The 20,959-nt window shown below is 45.2% G+C and overlaps 3 protein-coding genes across 5 annotated transcripts in view; 2 read left to right on the top strand and 1 right to left on the bottom strand.

The window, feature by feature from the left end:
* Nucleotides 1-9,203, top strand: part of colgalt1b (collagen beta(1-O)galactosyltransferase 1b) — a 49,147-nt gene extending 39,944 nt beyond the window's left edge. The window contains exons 10-13 of one of the 3 annotated variants that reach the window (XR_007265748.1): nt 127-254; nt 2,332-2,538; nt 4,363-5,103; nt 5,216-9,203. Coding sequence is in view for 2 of the 3 variants with exons in the window: in XM_048618023.1 (XP_048473980.1) it covers nt 127-254; nt 2,332-2,538; nt 4,363-4,630 (603 nt within the window). In the remaining variant the exon portion in view is untranslated. Of the gene's footprint in view, nt 1-126; nt 255-2,331; nt 2,539-4,362 lie in introns of all 3 variants that reach the window. The other 2 variants (XM_048618023.1, XM_048618022.1) reach the window with 2 other exon arrangements.
* Nucleotides 9,204-10,454: 1,251 nt separating this feature from the next.
* The window catches only part of LOC109921693 (very-long-chain enoyl-CoA reductase), a 72,202-nt gene continuing 61,697 nt past the window's right edge, over nt 10,455-20,959 (top strand). Inside the window, exon 1 of the mRNA XM_048618032.1 lies at nt 10,455-10,475. Coding sequence (XP_048473989.1) covers nt 10,470-10,475 — 6 coding nt within the window. The 5' untranslated portion in view covers nt 10,455-10,469. The remainder of the gene's footprint in view (nt 10,476-20,959) is intronic.
* On the bottom strand, nt 11,494-13,783 carry nxnl1 (nucleoredoxin like 1). Its single transcript, XM_020525128.2, has 2 exons — nt 13,458-13,783; nt 11,494-11,770 (listed from the first exon to the last, which is right to left on the bottom strand). Exons 1-2 carry the CDS (start codon nt 13,781-13,783, stop codon nt 11,494-11,496), a joined length of 603 nt encoding a protein of 200 aa, XP_020380717.1.

Below are 20,959 nucleotides of genomic sequence, written 5' to 3' on the forward strand. Positions count from 1 at the left end.
AGGTACGGGTCCCGTGGCATTAACCTGGGTCCACAAGATAGAACTCTTGAAAGCTGAGCACCTGAGTTTTGCTGTGTTCAGTTCTGGCTGTTGCGGCCCTCACCTTGTTCCTTTGGTTCTCTGCAGATAGTTGAACGAGGATTGCAGACCTCTGTGGTCTTTGAAGATGATCTACGGTTCGAGATCTTCTTCAAGCGAAGACTGAAATATTTGATGAAGGAAGTGGAGAAGGCTGCACTCGACTGGGATCTGATGTGAGTAAGCAGAAAAAACGCCCTGATCTGGTTTATCTTTAGCCCTACCTTTGTAACACTCTCTGTGCCATGGTGTGCGCTGGACATCCCTTAATCCTGGCAGAATGGCAGTGGTTGGTGGTTGAGGATACACTGTTGGAAGGTTGCTCTCTCAGTGCTACTAACAAGCATTCTGTGCTCTGGGGGCTGGGTAACACCAGTCTGTAGGCACCTATATTTAACACTTCTTACTTAAAAAAAAAAAAAAAAAAAAAAATGAAAAGTAGAAGCCACCAATATCTGCTTAGGGCAATTAAGGATGACCAATAAATGCAGGTTTGATGGGACTACCCAGGAACAGATTGTGGACCATGTGCTATTTCTGACTTCGATTCCCAAGTTGTAACTAGAACTGTCAGTTGTTACCAGTTCTGTTAATAACTATGCGGGTAGTTTGACATAATTAGAATGGGTTCTACAGCAGAATAAGCAGAAGTATATTTTTGGGCAATGATTTGAGGCCCTGGTAAAGCCACTAGTGATAGAACTGGGCTACACTGTCTGTAGTTACATTTAAAGTTGAGTAAAGTTTGCCTCTGCACAGTGATATGGACACTTGATGAGTGTTACAATCTACACCCAGCGCAATAACCATACATCACTGTCAAAGGTTCCAGCTGTGGCTCAGAGTAGCACATTCTTCTCTGAGCCGGAAGGTCGTGGGTTCAGTTCCTAATCTATTTAAGTCCGTAATCCTGATTGACACTGAGGATGTTGTGCTTTTCAGGTAAGCACCCATCTGCTCCCTACGCTGGACGTGAAAGATACCACGGCGCTGTTTAAAGGACAGCAGTGGAGTTCGTCCTGATTTATCCCTCAATCATGACCCAGAAAATCTGTGTCTGTGTCTGTGTCTCACCTCGTTGCTGTAAATGGGGCCATGTTGTGATCCCGGGCCTCCTGGCTCAGAGGTAGGGACGCAACGACTGCACCACAAGAGCCCCAAGGCTCAAATATTATCCGTGACCCCAAGATAATTTAATTGCTGCTCTTTGATATAAGGCAATGGGATCTTTTACCTCTCGCTGAGAATGGCATCTCAAAGACACCACCTTCATCAATGCAGCATTCCCTCAGCACTGCACTGAAATGGCAGCCTGGATTTGCTGCCTGACTTGAATCCACGACCTTCTGATTCAGAGCAGTGTTGCTATCCGTTGAGCTGAAACAAATGGACGAAGCCTGCCCAACTTCCTTTGCTGTTTATCTTTGTGTTCAGTTCATCTTTCTGTTTCCATTTCTCTCCTTAAATGAAGGCAAAGGATTATGGATGCTGCTTTTTTTAAACAAAAATCGTTCTGGGATGTGGGTGTGACTAGATCAGCATTTATTGCCCATTCCTCCTTCAGAGTCAACCACATTGCTGTGGGTCTGGAGTCACATGTAGGCCAGACCAAGTAAGGATGGCAGTTTCCTTCCCTAAAGGACATCAGTGAACCAGATGGGTCTTTATGGAAATCAGCAGGAGTTACCTGGTTGTCATTAGGCTCTGCCCTGATTCCAGATTTTTATTGAATTCAAATTTTACCACCTACCATGTTGGAATTTGAGCCCAAGTCCCTGGACCATTAGCCTGGAGTTCTGGGTCACTCGTCCAGTGATATTACCAATACCCCACCACCTCGCCTGCATATCTGAAATAAAAACCAAAAATGCTGGAGAAATTCGGCAGGTCTGGCAGCATCCATGGAGAGAAACAGAGTTAACTTTTTGAGTCCAGTATGACTCTTCTTCAGAACATTATATTTGTTACTCTATCCACAGATGATGCTGGACCTGCTGAGTTTCTCCAGCTTCTGAGTTTTCTGTTTTTATTCCTATTTTTTTAAACACATTAACTTTTCTTTATGATCGTTTCCTTCATTGACAGCTGGGTCTCTATCTTCTGTAAGCTTTCTCGTTTAGCATCTCCCGAAGATCCTGCATCTTGTGGCGTGTTTGCCCCGCAATATTTTGGAATTCACCCTCCCTTTTGCTTTCAGCTGCTGCACCTCCTCTCCTTAACACAAGTCCCCTCCTCCATTTCTGCTTCCTGCAGCTACATTGGCCGAAAGCGGATGCAAGTGGATCACCCGGAGAAGCCGGTGCCTGGGGTCCGGAATCTGGTGGAGGCAGATTACTCCTATTGGACTCTGGGTTACGTCCTCTCGCTGCAAGGGGCACAGAAGCTCATCGATGCCAAGCCATTCAACAAGATGTTACCTGTGGATGAATTTCTGCCTGTGATGTATGACAAGCACCCAGTGTATGTACCATGAACTCTCAGACTGACCTGTTGCTGAACTATCCGTTGACTGAGGGCTGTGCAAAAGAGATACTGGTGGTCCTGTGACATGTGCAGGTCAAAGGTTAAGAAAGGGTTAGGCTCCTCACTCTTTCTTCTGGGGTAGAATGCTGGCTTTTTAACTTGAAGCTTGATAGCCTGAGGTGGGAGGATCAGTTTACTCAGTTGACTGACCTTTTGTTCAGAGTACTACCAACAGTGTAGGTTTGATACCCGCTCTAACTGAGGTAGACTTCTCATCTGTCTTCCTTGACTGCCCTGTGATTGATACCGACGGTGTCCCTAGGCTGTATATAACTTTTTAAAGAAATTATCCTTTCACGAACTGTGGGCATCACTGCTAAGGCCAGCATTGGTTGCTCATCCCTAATTCCTCTTGAACTAAGGGGCTTGGGCCATTTCGGAGGGCGGTTAAGAGTTAGCTACATTCCTGTTAGTCAGTCTAGTTGAGGGTAGCAGATCTTCCCTAAGGTGAACAAGACACAAACTTATAAATTGGGAGCTGAAGTAGGCTACTCGGGCCTGGGCTTTCATAGTTGTCATGGTCATCAGGTAGTCCACAAATTTGGGTTTGTGAAACCAACTGACAATGTGACGTACAATGGAAGCAAGTGTGGCACATAGTAATTAGTATTATTGGAAGCTACACGTATTAAAACACATGGCCCTGTGCTTCGCTGACTGACAGAAAACACATACTCCACCCTGTTCGAATCAACCTGCCTGGTTTAAAATATAACAAAGCCTGGCTGTTAATGTCAGACAACATTAATGGGTGCATTAGTACAACAATGTCCTCTTGACACACTATCAGAATACTTGCATTTGTAAAAAGTCTGTAAAGCTGACAAAATTAAGCAAAATAAATCTTAAATGTAAAACCCACCCTCGTCTAACCCACTTGTGATAAAAGTTGTTTGACAGCTTTGCAGAGATCTGGGTACAGTGCATGTAGAATATTGCAGACTGTTGAAGTCATTAAAGATGGATTCAGACATGGTGCTGTGTCAGTATGAGATCAGGGCAGAATGAGCTAAAATGAAGTCAGGCTGCTTTGGGTATAAAAACTGAAAGAGCTGCAGATATTGGAAATCAGAAACAATTACAGAACTTGCTGGAAAAGCTCAGCAGGTCTGGCAGAATTTGTGGAGAGAAATCACAGTTCATGTTTTGGGTCCAGTGGGAGGGTCACTGAACCTGAAATGTTAACTCTGATGTCTCTCCACAGATGTGGCCAGACCTCCTGGGCTTTTCCAGAAATTTTTTTTGTTTCAGGCTGCTTAGACTTGGCTTGTATTCTCTTGAATTCAGATAATTGAGCCTATCCAGTGGAAGACTTTAAGGTGATTAATGTTGATAGGGTAAATGAAGGGGAGTCCAGAATGAAGGTCCTAAACATCAAAATTAGATGTAGACAGTTCAGGGTGATGGGAAGCACTTTAGGGTGGCAGTCTGGAATCGTATCCTCTAAAATACAATTGAGGGTGAGGGGAGTGGGCTGATAGTTACAAAGCTGGATTTTGTTTGATGTGGCTGTGAACCCATGGTGGGGAAATGAAGTTTAGAATCAAATCAGCTATGATCTACCTGGATAGACAGACAGGTTCAGTGGTCTGAATGGACCCCTCCTATATTGTCACAGAACATATCTGAATGTCCTTTTCCTTTATTGCTTTGAATCAGTTGCATTTAAAGTCAACTCTCTTTCCAAGAATGTTGGTCCTTATTGTTTGCACCTGCCTTGCGTATTCTTGTGAACCGTGCAGCTTTCTGTTTCTCCATTAGGTCAGAGTACATGGATCACTTTGAGAACCGTGACCTGAGGGCTTTCTCCGTGGAGCCGCTCCTTATCTACCCCACGCATTACACAGGTGACCCAGGCTACGTGAGCGACACGGAGACCTCCACGGTCTGGGACAACGAGAACCTGAAGACGGACTGGGACCGTGCCAAGTCGCAGAAGACCAAGGAGCAGGCAAAAATCCGGGAAGCGGCACAGAATCTGGACGTGTCACACTCTCCCATTGACTCAGCCTCTAGAGACGAGCTGTGACTCACTGGTTTGTAGCAGTTTTCAATGACAGATTGTGGGCGGGGTGTCTGAAATAAACGGAGACGGGGATGTGACCCGTGCTTGAATGAGTTAAAATGACTTTTGGACCCCAGCTGCACTCAGTACTGTCCCTCACTGGTTTTCAGGGTGACTGGGGCTGAGCGGTCGTGCTGACTAACTGTTAACTGTTGATTAACTTTGCAACGTGCCTCAATGTATATTAATAGTTAGTACTACACCATCCACCTCAAAAGGATTGAATACCTCACAGGGGCCACAGCTACGAGTGAGTTGCATGTTTCCGTGTGCTGTAATTTAGCAGGGTAGGTCTGCAACGTGGGCAGCAACATCGTTTGTGTCAACAGCCTTTCGTACACTCGGCCAAGTATTCAGTTGTGTTAAGGGATATCAAGCAGGGACTGTATCATGGCCATCTGGCTCAATACCACCCACTTTGTGCTGCTGTCCTTAAGGTGTGTTTCTACTCTGCTGTCTTGATATTCTGTTTATACTCCAAATTTAATGCAATATCATAAAATGTAGTTTTTGTTACAGTTATTTCACCTTTAATCTTGTCATTTGCAGGTGGATCTTCCTCTCCCTGAATTTGACCTTTGGGTTTTTGCTCCTCACGCTTTTGTAATTGCCTAGAGATCCCATTGTCCCCTATGAAAGCCTTGAGAGTAACATGTCAGCTTACTGTAGCCCCAGGAGCAGGCATTCTGGGGAATGTGTTGGTGAGGTCATTAGCCAAATCTCTTGTTCTTTTAAACCACCACCTTCACCACCGTAGGCTTGGCTCCATTGTGGAGAAACTCACATGAAGGTTTTGTATGAACGTGAACTCAGTGGCCTGATGCTGCGATTATGGCCTAAAATAAATGGAAGTGAGGTGCCAATCAGCTATTGCCTACTTTACTGATGACGTAACAGATCTGAGGGCCTGATGGTTTCCTCCAGTTCCTTGGAGATGACGAGGAACCCAGTCCTGATGAAGGGTCCCGACCTGAAACGTTGACTTTCCTGCTCCTCTGCTGCCTGACCTGCTGCGTTCCTCCAGCTCCACATCTTGTTGACTCCTCCAGTTGCTGTGTTCTCCAGACTTGGGTTATCAGCATGGTTAGTACTTATAATGGATAGAAATGCAGAGAATGCCCTTAACATTGTTTATAAACTGGGATTAGGCCCTGCTCAAAGAGCTTGGATTCCACTTTGGTTTTCAGGTTCATTTTTTTGTATTCTGGGCGAGAATAGAGAAAATGTATAACAAAAATGCAGAGAGTTGGTTGAATCCTAGCCCATTCAGTATTTTACACTTCTAAAGTCGAAACCGCTACTGGAGTGTTGTGTAGCCAACGGGTAGCTGCATATCATTTCAACAACAGTGTCTGCTACATCTATTATAAATCTCTTGGATTTGTATCAGATCGAGATGCCAAGACTTTCAGATTCCTGGATCCAACTGCTATTTAAATTTAATGCACTTCCTCGTCGCTATGGGGATAACAGATGGCCAGAGCATTAGTCAGTTTTACATCTGTTCCTCTTTTTCCGCCCATCCCGAATCTCCTAAATTAAGCATTTTCTTTTCCACGGGAACAGTCTAGACTATAGGCCCACAATTAGTCAGCCGTTGTGTCTTGGAAAGATTGACAGTCTCAATCTATGTAAGACACTACACGCTGCTTGTATATGACAAGTTACTGCCAGTTCGGGGAACGTTCCATTACCCCAGACCTGAAAGATCTCTCTGGGTCATTTAGCTAGTCATAAAGGTCAGGAAACCCATTCCACACTTTTGCTCTCTTGTACTCCTCATTACCTTTTGTAGCCGCGTAGCTCATTTCTGAATTTTCTGTTGAGATCTTCCTTCCTTCCTTCCTTCCTTCCTTCCTTCCTTCCTTCCTTCCTTCCTTCCCACCCCCACCACCCCCCCAATTTTGATCTATCCTTTATATTTGCTTTGTACAGTGTGAAGCAGTTTAATCCCAACTGTTTGTTTATCTTTTATCGCCCTCTAGTCAATTGCAAAGCTTTAGTGTTATATTCCATCTCGTCTGGATCGTTGGAACAGTGCTTCCTGAGCCGCTTCCCACTGTGACCCCATTCCCAGACTTGAAAATTGTCTTGGTGCCCTCAGTGAAAACTGGGAGAGCAACAGCCCATTAGAGCAGCAGCCCAGCTTGGTCCACGGAGACAGTTAGAATCTTGGTTGTTTGCTGCTCCAACATTTTAACTCTTAGCCCTACTCAGGGCCCCAAGCCCCACTTTGGGAAGCCCTGCCTTTAGACTCACCCCCAAGTTTTCCCTCCGTGTAACCCAGCGGTACCTGCTGAAGTCAGAGTGGGGACTGAATCCAAAACCTTCCGTCTCCAGTACGAAAGCCTGATCAACTGAACCAACGGTGAAGTCATTTGAGATAATGGACAAAGTTTAACATTTAGAATTTCCACAGGACATTCCATGGTTGAAGATGATCTACTAAAACTCCCATTGTTATGATGGACTATGGATTACATTGGATTAAATGGTACAGAAATAGGCCATTTGGCCCAACCAGCCCATGCTGAGAGAGTTCCTGTGGAAGTTCACCTTCCTGACCCATGAGCACAGCTGCAATCGATCTTTGGTGCAAAACTAAACAGTACAAGATGCTGATATAGTGTTCGAACTCGGGCACCTGATGAAATAAAAACAGAAGTTGCTGGAAAAGCTGAGCAGGTCTGGCAGCATCTCTGAAGAAAAATTGGCTAACGTTTTGGGTCCGGTGACCCTTCCTCAGAACGTTAACTCTGATTTTTCTTCACAGTTGCTGCCAGACCTGCTGAGCTTTTCCAGCAGCTCCTGCTTTTCCCGATTTATTGCATCTGCTGTCCTTTTGGTTTTTACCTGATGGAATAACTCCGGAAGTTCCAGAAATGGGTCTTTATCAAGTCAGATGGAGCCTTGCTGCCCCCTAATCTTCCTCCCGCACGTATAAAACCTAGAGGTCTGCACTTCACCATGTGAGCCGAGCTGTACTGACAGGTATTCGTGGTCACCTCCCTGCTATCCAACCCTCGGGGAACCCAGCACAGAATGTATTGGAAGAGTGCTGGGAAGCAGCAGTACTCTGCGCTGACATTACGAAAGAGAACCGGAACCAGCAACCTTCGTCCATTCCCTTCACCTTCTCAGACTTGACCACGCACACAGTGAGATGAAGCAAGGCCCTTGTTGAAGACGTGGTATTTTGATCTGAGTCGTGGGGTTTTATTTCACTTTTCCATGCTCAGCCTCCATTGCAGGAATGCCGTGTATCTCTAACTCTGACTAGACGTGGTATTTTGAGGTGCGTTCAAAACAGCAGTGTGTGGTTTGGAAAGCCTTGTTGCATTCGTTAGGTGCCCTGGATCTTTTTCAACATCTCTTGTTGTAGAACACATGTTTACAGTTGACTTTAATCTCCCTGTTTTTACCCACTTGTACATTTTTGTCCACCTCACTCTAACCTCTGAGCTCCTCCTTCTGATTCCTCTGGCCCTTCCGTTTTGGTGCTGCAAACCTGACTTAAGCTGTGTTGGGTTTATGAGTATTGATTGTAATCAGAAACTCTGGTGCTCCCAGCCTGGGTCATTCCACTCTCATTAGCTCGCCCACACTGACGTTCTTCCTTTTTTCTTTTGAGTCCTCTGCCCAAAGACAAGTCTACTAGAAGGATACAGATCCTGAATCTACCCCGAGTGGAACAGAGATCAAACCCCGTGCCATTGGCATCATTCAAATCTACAAAGGCTGTCAATCAACTGAACCAAACCTGTCCTACGTGGCCGGGCAACTGAGTTGTAGGATGGTAGAATGATGGTGGTGCTCCAAATTCTCTGCTGCCAAGAAATCTCTCCTGCCCTTACTGCCTTCGGCGTGTGCCTGAAGAATTTTCAGTTTAATAATCCACCTGTTTAGCCATGTCATGAGCTCCCCTTGCTTCGCTGTCAACCCCTGCTCACTCTAACCTTGGCGGCAGGGACACACTCAACTGCGACACCAGACCTCCTCCTCTGGTAGCACTTTTCCAATTAAAGTGCCTGTTGCTTCCTACTGTACAACAATGGGACTACAGCCCAGCAAGGGTCAGTACTTTCAATAGAGGAAGGGTGGGGGAGAACTGAGGAGTGACACTTCCTACAGCTGTCTTCCTGGACTGAGTCCACCAGTGCCTTTCCAAATCAACTCCCCTGCTCCCTGTTATCCTCCCATTCTGTAATTTGATAAAAGTTAATCATGGATCAGCATTGATGATATAATATCAATGACCTGTCTGAGGTTTCTAACTACCTGATGTTTAGTTGCAGCCAATTGTACAATAGAGAATTTTCAAAAATATTTTCTTGCACGTGGAAAAAGGAAAGGTTTTCTATAAAATGGACAAGGCTGCCAGAGATGAACACTAGGTCTGACTGTGTGATGGCGGATTTACCCCGACACTACCAGTATCCTAGCAATGCCTAGGAAATTTTCACGTTATTTAATATTTCACAATTTACGTTTATAAATATGTTTACTTTGCAATTTACAATAAAGGTTTTATACAAACTTGGTTGCGTCATTTTGTGGATGTTTGCTCTCTCTGTTTAAGGGAAGGAGCAGGAGGTTTAGAAGGGATGCGAGGGAAAAAAAGTTTTCACCCAGAGGGTGGCAGGAGTCTGAAGCTCACTGCCTGTAAGAGTAGGAGAGACCGAAACCATCATGACATTCAGAAAGTATTTAGATGTGCACTTGAAATGCCCCTATGGGCTAAATGCTCGAAATGAGTTGAGAATAGTTGTGTGGTTTTTGACTGGCACAGGTGTGTTGTAGATCGCGATGACTTGAGTTGAGGGCATTATCCCAGAAGAGACCAGTCCACCAAAGTATTCATTAAGACAGGGCCCGTGAACCCTGTACTGCCCTGTCATGCAATGTGTCCTTTAGCTCTTGACTAGTGGCTGCTTTAGCACTTGACCATGTAGCAGTGGCCATTATAGCACTGGGACAATGGAGTCTATACCATCCAGTGTCAGTACCAATTGGCATAAATGCTGGTCCAAATGGCCTGAGTGTTGTACATTTCCCAGGTCATCAAAGATCTAGGCCAGATGTTGCTCAGTGGTACTTAAATACAATCACCATGGTAGGATAGGAGAATGATCCTAATCAGCCAAGCATCTAATGTTCAATTACTTTGAGTGACCTGATGTCGGTATAGTCACTGATCAGAACAGGAGACCAAATTAAGATTGGATCTGTGGTTCATTGCTGTTACCTGCTATCTTTTCTAGGCTTTTTTTGCATAGAGTGCATCATTCTCTGTTAATTCAGTTCCAATTAACACACACTCCGCTTTCACACTGAAAGGCAGAATGAATTAAGGGCAGTATTGATATCTCAAAACTCATAGCACTTGACCTCCGATACAGTCTCTTGGAGGTCACAGTCCAGATATAGTCAACTCCATCTGCTACAGGTACAAGTTGGCTACTGCAATGGCATTGGTTCCTGTGTAAATGGGACATTCAAAGAGAAGGGAGCATCAGTAAGAGCAGGAGGTTAACATTGGATCGATATCACCTGGGCTTTTTGCTGTTATAATCATTCCCTAAAACCAGAGTGCAGGCTTGTGGTCAGGCAGTGCCACAGCACGAGTACCAGAAGGTGAGACATCTGTATCTGACGAGGAAGGGAATGCAGAGTGAAAGAAGTTAATGGAATAACAATTTTCCTCAAGGGAGTCAAAGAAGAATTTGAGTGCATTTTTTCCCCTTTATTGTCGGGATATTTTTAAATAATTTTTCCAGAGTCATTGAGAAGAGTGAGTGGTGAGATGGCGGTAAGTGTTCTTCGTTTCAGCTATTTGACCCTGATCTCTGTGTGGCGTGTCCCCAGTTGCCAGCTTCCTGGCTGACAGCCAAGATAAAGCCTATTTTGGTTCGCAAGGTGAAGACACAGCCGAGCCCAGGAGCCTGCATAAATGTTGGTCAAAATAATGGGCAGTGTTTCCACATCATAGACTGGTTCGCCTTCACTAGTGCATGGATGTAAATGCAAGTATTAATTACAGGAAGAAGGAAGTTAAATCAGGTGAAAGATTTCTTTAAAAGGAAGAATGTTGTCTATCTTGCTTTAATGCTCATTACAAAGCGAGCCAATGAGAGGATTTCCTTTGATAATCAAAGATGGTAACATGCACAGGTGCAGCAGAATGAATGGCTGTTGTCTGGTGGATGTATTCTGCAATTGCTGTTGGCAGGGGCCCCTATTACATATGGTAATTTAAGATTGGGATCAGATGTTACAGGGCAGAATAATTATTATCTTGGAAGCTAATTCAAATGAATAATTATTTTCGAAAGCATGCTTCCATATAAGGGAGAGGACATGTTGTATTCCTGCATTTTCATTAGTTCCCTATTCACTTTATCACTAATTGTGCTAGGGGCTGGCAGGTAGATCTCTCAAAATTTACCACCAGAACTTATTTTCCAAATACCTCTGTGGCAAGAAAGCAAGAGTAAGGATATATCAATACCTTATGGACTGATTATAATTCTATAGGATAAGTATTGTGGTGTTTGACATCTTGTTGCATTATTATAATTTTATTTTTGAATAAATCTAGTTTTGTAGTTTAGCCTGCTTGCAATAATATAGTGATTTTTTTTCCCCCTCACATCTGAGATGACAGAGGATTACGAAAGGAATTCCTCTACGTTCCAGTCCACAATTTAGTTTTGGAGTAGAGCTTTGCTAATGTGTGACAGGAGGGAATAATCAATTGTGGGGGATGTGTCATGGAAAGCGTTTAAAAAGCATTGGATGGAAGCTGGAGCTGTAACACACAACATTGCTCAGTCTATCTCATGGACTTTCTCCTCCCCAGTCTTCTTAATCTTGTACTTAAGCTGCCTTAAGGGATCGGTCATGCTCTTCCAGGTCCAGTCTTCGAAGTCTTCTGCCAGGAGAAAATTCCTATCAATGATCTCAGATGCTTCCCACCAGTTCTTGAAACACCCCACTCCCAATGTGGAGATCTCTGCCACTCCGTTTCTGGTGATGAGGTCTCCATTGGGCTTTAGAACAATGATGCTTGGGATGATGTTAATGTTGTACATTTTTCTTAACTCTCTAGAAAATAAAATACCAACATTCATTGCAGCCCATGTTACCATTTCAAATCAGCTCTTTAAAAGAAGGAGTGAGAATCTGCATAATGCCTTTTGACTCACTCATGCCATGGTTTATTCTTGGCCAGTAAAATATTTGGAATTGTAGTCACTGCTGATTAGTAGCCAACTGCAGCAGTCTGATTGAGCACAGCAAAATCATGCATACCCTCTTAGGTGAATGTACAAGAATCCACAGCCGGAACGTTTTCCCCCACTGCCCCAACCAACATTCAATCCCCCTAGACAAAATCAGTTTAAAAATATCTTGATGACATTGAGCTTTTTGGCTGCTGCACTTCCTACTTCACAGCAGTGACTGCATTTCAGAAGTATCATAGAACCCCTACAGTGTGGAAACAGGCCCTGCAGCCCAACAAGTCCACACCGACCCGGCCCATCCTCTAATCTACACATCCCTGGATGCTATGGGCAATATAGCATAGCCAATCCACCTAACCTGCACATCTTTGGAATGTGGGAGGAAACTGGAGCACCTGGAGGAAAGCCACGCAGACACTAGGAGAATGTTCAGACTCCACACAGACTGTCATCCGAGGGTGGAATTGAAACCGGGTCCCTGGCGCGGTATGGCAGTAGTGTAACCACTGAGCCACTGTGCCCCCTACCGCATCCCAAAACCAGTCCAGCTCGTCCCTGCCTCCCTAACCTGTTCTTCCTCCCACCTATCCCCTCCTCCCACCTCAAGCCGCACCTCCATCTCCTACCGACCAACCTCATCCCGCCCCCTTGACCTGTCCGTCCTCCCTGGACTGACCTATCCCCTTCCTAACTCCCTACCTACACTCACCTTTACTGGCTCCATCCCCGCCTCTTCGACCTGTTTGTTTCCTCTCCTCTATCCATCTTCTATCCGCCTCCCACTCTCTCCCTATTTATTTCAAAACCCCCTTCCCCTCCCCCTTTTCTGATGAAGGGTCTCGGCCCGAAACGTCAGCCTTCCTGCTCCTCTGATACTGCTTGGCCTGCTGTGTTCATCCAGCTCTACACATTGTTATCTCAGATTAAAATCAAGATGTCTGATTGGGAGATGTGTGTGATCAGCAAGCACAACAGAGATGGATGATTGCAACCTGGTGTGAGTTAGGGTATGTCAACTCAAGTTAATACACTATAAGCCTCCAATGTGATGCAATGGCCGAGTGGTGTAATTGCTAATCCAGAGACTCTGGGGACCTGGGTTCAAATCCTACCATGGTGGAAATTGAATTCAATAAAAATATGGAATTAGAAGTCTAATGATGACCATAAACTAATGTTGATTGCTAGAAAGATCAATCTGGTTCACTAATGTCCTTCAGGGAGGGAAATTTGTCATCCTTACCTGGTCTGGCCTACATGTAACTCCAGGCCCACAACAATGTGGTTGACTCTTAACTGCCCTCTAGGCAATTAGGGATGAGTAGTAAATGGTGGCCTAGCCAGTGATGCTCTTATCACATGAATGAATGAAAAAAAACTCGTAATTCTTATTTGTAATAGTTCTGCTGTAACTGCAGTTTAATTGGGCTCATCTTCTGTTTCTTCATTTGTCTCATTACTGCCCCCTTGTGTCTTGCACCTGCCTCTACTGCACATTCTTTAAAAAAATTTTAACCTTCCCTGTTCCACCGCAGCAATGCCTTTACCTCTTGTACTTGTCCTGGAAAGGTAGATAGAGCCACTTCCTGTGCAGTGTCCTAAGGTATTGCTGCTCCTTCTCCTCCGTTTGATCCTGGGAGACATACACAGGCACCAGCTGAGCTGCCCGTTCCACATAGAACTCATCCAGCAACTGGTTAGTGAACTCCTGCAGCACAGGGGTGAACTCCTGGCATTTCGGGCACTCCCTGGACCCGAAATAGAGCAGCACCAGCTTGTTACGCACTTTGTTCTCCAGCTGCTGGGGGGTGTCCAGCTGGTCCCGGTCTCTGTTGTTCACTATCAAGGTTACTCCTTCAAACAGGTCTGCCATAGTGAATGACCATCTCTGTAACAGCCGCTGTTACAAAGTCAGATTTGCCCAGGGAGGATTACTATTAATCTTTATTTAACCCACATTAATCCTCTGACCCACCTGACTTCTCTTCTTCAGCCTCCTACACTGTTCCAATGGAACTCAAGGAACAGCACTTAATGTGTCTACTTGGAATTTTGCAGCCTTAAACACCTTCAGATCATAAATGTTTCACCCATTTTCTCCAACGAAAAGTGCTATGCCACTTATGCCACCTCTGTCCCATCTCCTGTTTCTTAGCATGCTTGATTTACCATCCCCTTTGACTTGCACACATATTCCTTCTGTCATTTATGTAGCAGGTGGACTGCAGAGGAAGATAATTCACCTCAACAAGGTGTACTGGCACATAAAGTCCATCAGAACTGCTTTGTCTAACACCATCAACATGATGTGGAGGCGCTGGTGTTGGGCGGGGGTGGATAAAGTCAGAAATCATACGACACCAGGTTATAGTCCAACAGGTTTATTTGAAATCGCAAGCTTTGCTGATCATCATACCCCAACTAATCCAGAAAACAAACCTTCTGCCCTTATCCCTCTATTCTCTCCCTAGTCATGTAACCATCCAGATGCCGCTTAAATGTCGCCAACATGCCTGCTTCCACCACCTCAGTGTGTTCCAGGCTCCTACCATTCCCTCTGTGAAAAACTTCCCTCACACATCTCCCTTAAACGTTCTTCGTTTCACCTTGAACCTGTTCCCCCTTGTAATTGAAACTTCAACCCTGGGAAAAAGCCTCTGAGTATCCACCCTATCTATGCCTCTCATAATTTTGTGGACCCCTGTCAGGTCCCCTCTCAGCTGCTGTCTTTCCAGTGAAAACAATCATAGTCTTTTTAACCTTTCCTCATAGCCAATGCCCTGGAGACCAGGCAACATCCTGGTGAACCTTCTCTGTACTCTCTCCAAAGGTTCCACATCCTTCTGGTAATTTGGTGACCAAAACTGCACACAATACTCCAAATGCGGCCTAATCAGGGTTTTATATCGCTGCAACATGTTTTGCCAACTCTTGTACTCCATGGCCCGGATGATGAAGGCAAGCATGCCATATGCTTTCTCAATCACCTTGGCTACCTGTGTTGCCACTTTTAGGGAACTGTGGATCTGCGCGTCCAGATCCATCTGAATGTTAGTATTCCTAAGGGTTCTGCCATTTACAATATAATTCACACCTAAATTTGACCCTCCAAAATGCATCACCTCACATTTTTGTCTGGATTAAACTCCATCTGCCATTTCTATGTGCAAATCGCCAATCTACCTATATCCTATTGTATACTTTCACAATTGTCGGCACTATCAGCAACTCCACCAATCTTCGTGTCATCAGCAAACTTCAGAGTGGCACGGTGGCTCAGTGGTTAGCACTGCTGCCTCACAGCGCCAGGGACCTGGGTTTGATTCCACCCTCGAGTGACTGTCTGTGTGGAGTTTGCATATTCTCCCCGTGTATGCATGGGTTTCCTCCCAGTGCTCTGGTTTCCTCCTACAGTCCAACGATGTGCGGGCTAGATGGATTGGCCATGCTACATTGCCTGTAGTGTTCAGGGATGTGTAGATTAGGGGGATGAGTCTGGGTGGGTACTCTGAGGGTTGGCATGGACTTGTTGGGCTGAAAGGCCTGTTTCCACGCTGTAGGAATTCTATGGTCTTACTAATCAGACCACCCACATTTTCCTCCAGATCATTAATGTATACTACAAACAACAAAGGACCTAAGACTGACCCCTACTGAACACCACTAGTTACCAGTCTCCATTGTGAAAAACATCCTTCCACCACTACCCTCTGTCTTCTATGACCAAGCCAGGTTTCTATCCATCTAGCCAGGCCACCCCGAATCCCTTGTGATTTTAGTTTTTGTACCAACCTGCAATGTGGGACTTTATCAAACGCCTTACTAAAGTCCATATAAACTACATCCACAGCCCTTCCCTCATCAATTATCCTCGTTACTTCTTCAAAAAATTCAATCAGGTTGGTGAGACTTGACCTTTCCCTGACAAAACCATGCTGCCTGTCACTAACTTGTCCATTTTCCTCCAAATGCGCAAATATCTTGTCTCTCAATATCTTCCCCAAGAGCTTCTCACCATAGATATCAGGCTTACGGGCCTATAGTTTCCTGGATTATCCCTGCTTCCTTTCTTAAACAAGGGAACAACATTGGTTAGTCTCCAGGCCTTTGGAACTTTGCCTGTGGTCAAGGAGGATGTGAAGATATCTGCTAATGCCCTAATTATTTCTCCCTTTGCCTCTCGCAGAAACCTGGGATAGATCCCATCTGGTCCCGGGGACTTGTCTAACTTATTGCAATTTAGGATACCCAAAACTTCCTTTTTCAATGTATTTACATTCTCTAGAATATTCACACACTCATCCCTTCTCCTTGGTGAAAACTGATACAAAGTACTCATTCAGGATCTCTCCCACTTCCTGTGGCTCCATGTATAACTTCCCTCCTTTGTCCTTGAGGGAGCCTATTCTTTCCCTTGTTACCCTCTTTCTTCTAACATATACATAAAAAGCCTTGGGATTCACCTCGACCCAGTTTGCTAAAGATATTTCATTGCCTTTTTGCCTTCCTAATTCTACGTTTAAGTTCCTTCCTAATTTCTCTATACTCCTCAATGACTTTGTCAGTTTGTAGCTGCCTAGACTTTTGTATACTTCCTTTCTCCTTTTGACTAGGCTTACAATTTCCCTTGTCATCCATGGTTTCTGAATCCTGCCATTCCTATCTTTCTGTTTGCCCTGCACTTTAATCAACATGTCTTTAAAAACCGCTCACATTCCAGACGTAGATGTGCCCTCAAATAACTGCTCCCAATCCACATTCCCCAGTTCTTGTCTAATTCAGATGTATTTGGCCCTTGCCCAATGAAACACCTTCACCCAAGGGCCACTCTTGTCTTTGTCCATGACAGCTCGAAATCCTATGGAGTTTTGGTCACTAAGCCCAAAATGCTCTCGTACTGAAACATTGATCACCCTGCCCTGGCTCATTCCCTAATACCAAGCCTAATATTGCCTCCTCTCTGGTTGGATTGTCAACATACTATCTCAAAAAGCCCTCCTGGACGCATCTAACAAATTGCTCTCCATCCGAGCCCCTGGCTCTAAGGGAGTCCCCGTCAATAAGAGGAAAGATGGAAGTCACTCACCTTCCTTCTGTTGTTGTTTTTTAACTTTAGTGGATGACTGAAGTATGTTTTGCCTTAAAATCCAGCAGTTTGACCATCTGGAACGCAACACCTTGCATTTACCTTTAAAATAAGGAAAGTTTAGGGTCTACACTATCTTCTGAATGTTTTGAGGGAGTTTAGTCTGTTCCATAACAGGTGATTGATGCTTGCTGAATTAGCATTGAGTGAATAAACAGCAGGATGCAGCAGTTTGAGAAGGCAGCTCACCAGAGCCTGCAACTGTGGTGTGGGCAATCAATACTGACCCAGCCAGCGATGCCCAGATCCTGCACGTGAATTAGGAAAAATCCAAACATGTCCGAAATGGAAAAGCCATTAGAGGGTAAGTTGCCAATGTAAATGGAGTTTCAATTTGAAGGGAGGAATTTGTACTTCTATAGCATTTGTCACAACCAGCAGATATGCAAGGAATGGAGGGATGTGGACCAATGGCAGGCAGAAGGAATTAGTTTGATTTTGGGTCATATTCAGCACAACATTGTGGGCTGAAGGGCCCGTTCCTGCTCTGTATAGTTCTATGTTCAATGTTAACCCCAAGATGTCCAAAGCCTTGTACAACCAGTCAAATTCAATCACTACTGTAATGTTGGGATATAATGTGCCAAATAGAGCAGAGCAAAATCTCATGAACTGCACTGAGATAAACATAGAATCCCTGTAGCATGGAAGCAGGCCATTCAGCCCATCAAGTTCACACCAACCCTCTGAAGAGCATCTCATCCAGACACAGCCCCTGCCCTGTCCCTGTAACCCTGCATTTCCCATGGCTAACTCAGCTAGCCTGCACATCCCTGGACACTATGGGCAATTTAGCTTGGCCAATCCACCCAACCTACATATCATTGGGCTGCAGGAGGAAATCAGAGCAAACCCACGCAGACACGGGCAGAATGTGCAAACTCCACACCGACAGTCGCCCGAGGGTGGAATTGAAGCCAGGTCCCTGGTTCTGTGAGACAGCAGTGCTAACCACTGAGCAATACCTGTGACAAGATAACCTTTCTAATTCCTCAAGAGATGAAATTGACCTATGGAGATATCTCATCTGTCCTTTGAATACTCCCATGGGATCATTTATATCCATCTGAGAGAGGGACAGAGTCCTGTTTTAACATCTCTGCCAAAAGATAGCACTTCAGACAGAGCAGCACCTTCAGTACTGCCCTAAAATAGGAGTTGGGATGTCATATTGCAGATGTATATGACATTGGTGAGGCTGCATTTGGAGTACTGCGTACAGCTCTGGTCTCCCTGCTATAGGAAGGATATTATTAAACTGGAAGGGGTACAAAAAAGATTTACAAGGATGTTACCGAGACTGGAAGGTTTGAGTTAAAAGGAAAGGCCGGACTGGCTGGGGCTTATTTTCTTGGATCATAGGAGGCTGAGGGGTGACTATATGGAGGTTTATAAATTCATGAGAGGCATAGATAGGGTGAACAACCAAGGTCCTTTCTTCAGGGTAGTGAGGGTCCAAAACGAGAGGGTATAGGTTTAAGGTGAGAGGGGAAAGATTTATAAAATACCTGAGGGGCAATGTTTTCACACAGAGAACGGTGCATATATGGAATGAGCTGCCAGAGAAGGTGATAGAGGCGAGTACAATTACAGCATTTAAAGATATTTAGACAGGTACATGAATAGGAAGGATTTCAAGGGATATGGGCCAAACACAGGCAAATGGGACTAGTTTAGTTCAGGAAACTTGTTGTGCATGGTCGAGTCAGGCCAAAGGCCTATATGATTCTATCTGTCGAGAGAGAAACAGAGTTAATGTCTTGAGTCTAATATGACTTCATTGGAACCCTTCCAGTTCTGCAGAAGATTCAAAACGTTGACTGTTTCTCTCTCCATAGCTGCTGCCCTGACCTGCTGAGTTTCTCCAGCAACTTCTGGTTTTATTTTAAATGCGTGTGCTTCTGGCTCAGAGGCCTACGTTCTACAAGTTGAGCCACAGTTTGATACCTGGTGGGCTCAGGCTTATAACCAAGGCTGCTACATTTTAATTGTGAATGGGAAAGAGTGAGTTTTATGATAGACCAAGAAGTATAATTGTGAATTAAATGAATGGTGAGCTCAATGTTTCCCTCCTGGAAATAAAGCTCAAATAGATTGAAAGATTTGGGTTAAGTGATGAGAGCATTAATTCAAAACTCCAGTGTGAATCCACCACCAAACCCATCTTCCCTTCCCCTGTCAGACTTCCAAAGGGATCATTCCCTCTGCAACTCTATGGTCCATTCCATTATCACCCCCAACATCTCATCCCCCTCCCACCTACTGATCTGATCACAGGAGGTTTAACACTTCCCTTTTTACCTCCTCCCTCCTCGCTGACCAAGCCTCCAATACCCAGTTTTGAAGGACGAGTCACTGGACTCGAAACGTTAGCTCTCCTTTCTCTCCACAAACTCTCCACTGAGTTTTTCCAGTAATTTCTGTTTTTGTTTGCCCCAATACCCTTTCCAGGTGAAGCTGCAAACGACTTGTATTTCTTTCAATCTAGTTCACTGTATTTGCTGCTCACAATGCAGCCTCCTGTTTGCTTTCAACCAGAGATTACTGTTATTCTGATGTAAAAGCAATGGCTTTTTATTCTACCAATGCTACCTCACAAAGAACACAAAGGGAGTTGAAGCTTTCTGAAGCAATGGGAAGCAGCTACCTATCCAGTGAGAGCATTGCAGGATGTAAAACAAGATCGCCTGCAAGACAGAATAAAAAGAGTTGGTTTTGTTTACCGCAGTAGCCTCCTCCTCTGCCCCCTCTATCTGCCGCCTCCCAAAGCTGCCCCCCCAGCCTTCCTGTCACTCCCAGGCAAAAACCTAAGGTGGCCCCTAGTGTGTGACACCCCCCAAACACTTCCAGAATCTCAGAATTGTTGCAAAGCAGAAGAACGGCCATTTGGCCCATTGTGCCCACACTGGTTCATTATCTAGAGCCCATCTCCTGCCTTTTCCCCATGTCACTGCAGACCATTTTTATACCAATAATCATCCAATGCTCTCTTGAATGGGTCAATTGAACCTGTTCCTCCCATTTCCAGGCAGTACATTCCAAACACTAATTGTTCGCTGAGTGAGAAAGGTTTCTCTCACATCACCCTTGCCTTGTTTGCACATCACTTTAAATCTATTATAAGAGATAACAAGGTGTAGAGCTGGATGAACACAGCAGGCCAAGCAGCATCATAGGAGCAGGAAGGCTTAACTGAACGCGTCCTCACCTTCAACAACTTCTCTTTCAATTCCTCCCACTTCCTACAGACAAAGGGGGTGGCCATGGGTACCCGCATGGGCCGAAGCTATTCCTGCCCCTTTGTAGGTTACGTGGAACAATCCCTCTTCCGTACCTACACTGGTCCTAAACCCCACCTCTTCCTCCGTTACATTGATGACTGTATCGGCGCCGCCTCGTGCTCCCACAAGGAGCTCAAACAGTTCATCCACTTCACCAACACCTTCCACCCCAACCTTAAGTTCACCTGGACCATCTCTAACACCTCTCTCACCTTCCTGGACCTCTCTGTCTCCATCTCGGGCAACCACCTAGAAACCGATATCCATTTCAAGCCCACCGACTCCCACAGCTACCTAGAATACACCTCCTCCCACCCACCTTCCTGCAAAAATGCTATCCCCTATTCCCAATTCCTTTGCCTCCACCGCATCTGCTCCCAGGATGAGGCATTCCACTCTCATACATCTCAGATGTCCTCGTTTTTCAAGGACCGCAACTTCCCCCCCTCAGTGGTCGAGAACGCCCTCCACCGTGTCTCCCGCATTTCCCGCAACTCATCCCTCACACCCCGTCCCCGCAACAACAACCAAAAAAGAATCCCCCTCGTCCTCACGTACCACCCCACCAACCTCCGGATCCAACGCATCATCCTCCGACACTTCCGCCATCTGCAATCCGACC

The sequence above is a fragment of the Rhincodon typus genome, chromosome 38, assembly GCF_021869965.1.
Source record: "Rhincodon typus isolate 14 chromosome 38, sRhiTyp1.1, whole genome shotgun sequence".
In the NCBI taxonomy this organism is placed as follows: domain Eukaryota; kingdom Metazoa; phylum Chordata; class Chondrichthyes; order Orectolobiformes; family Rhincodontidae; genus Rhincodon; species Rhincodon typus.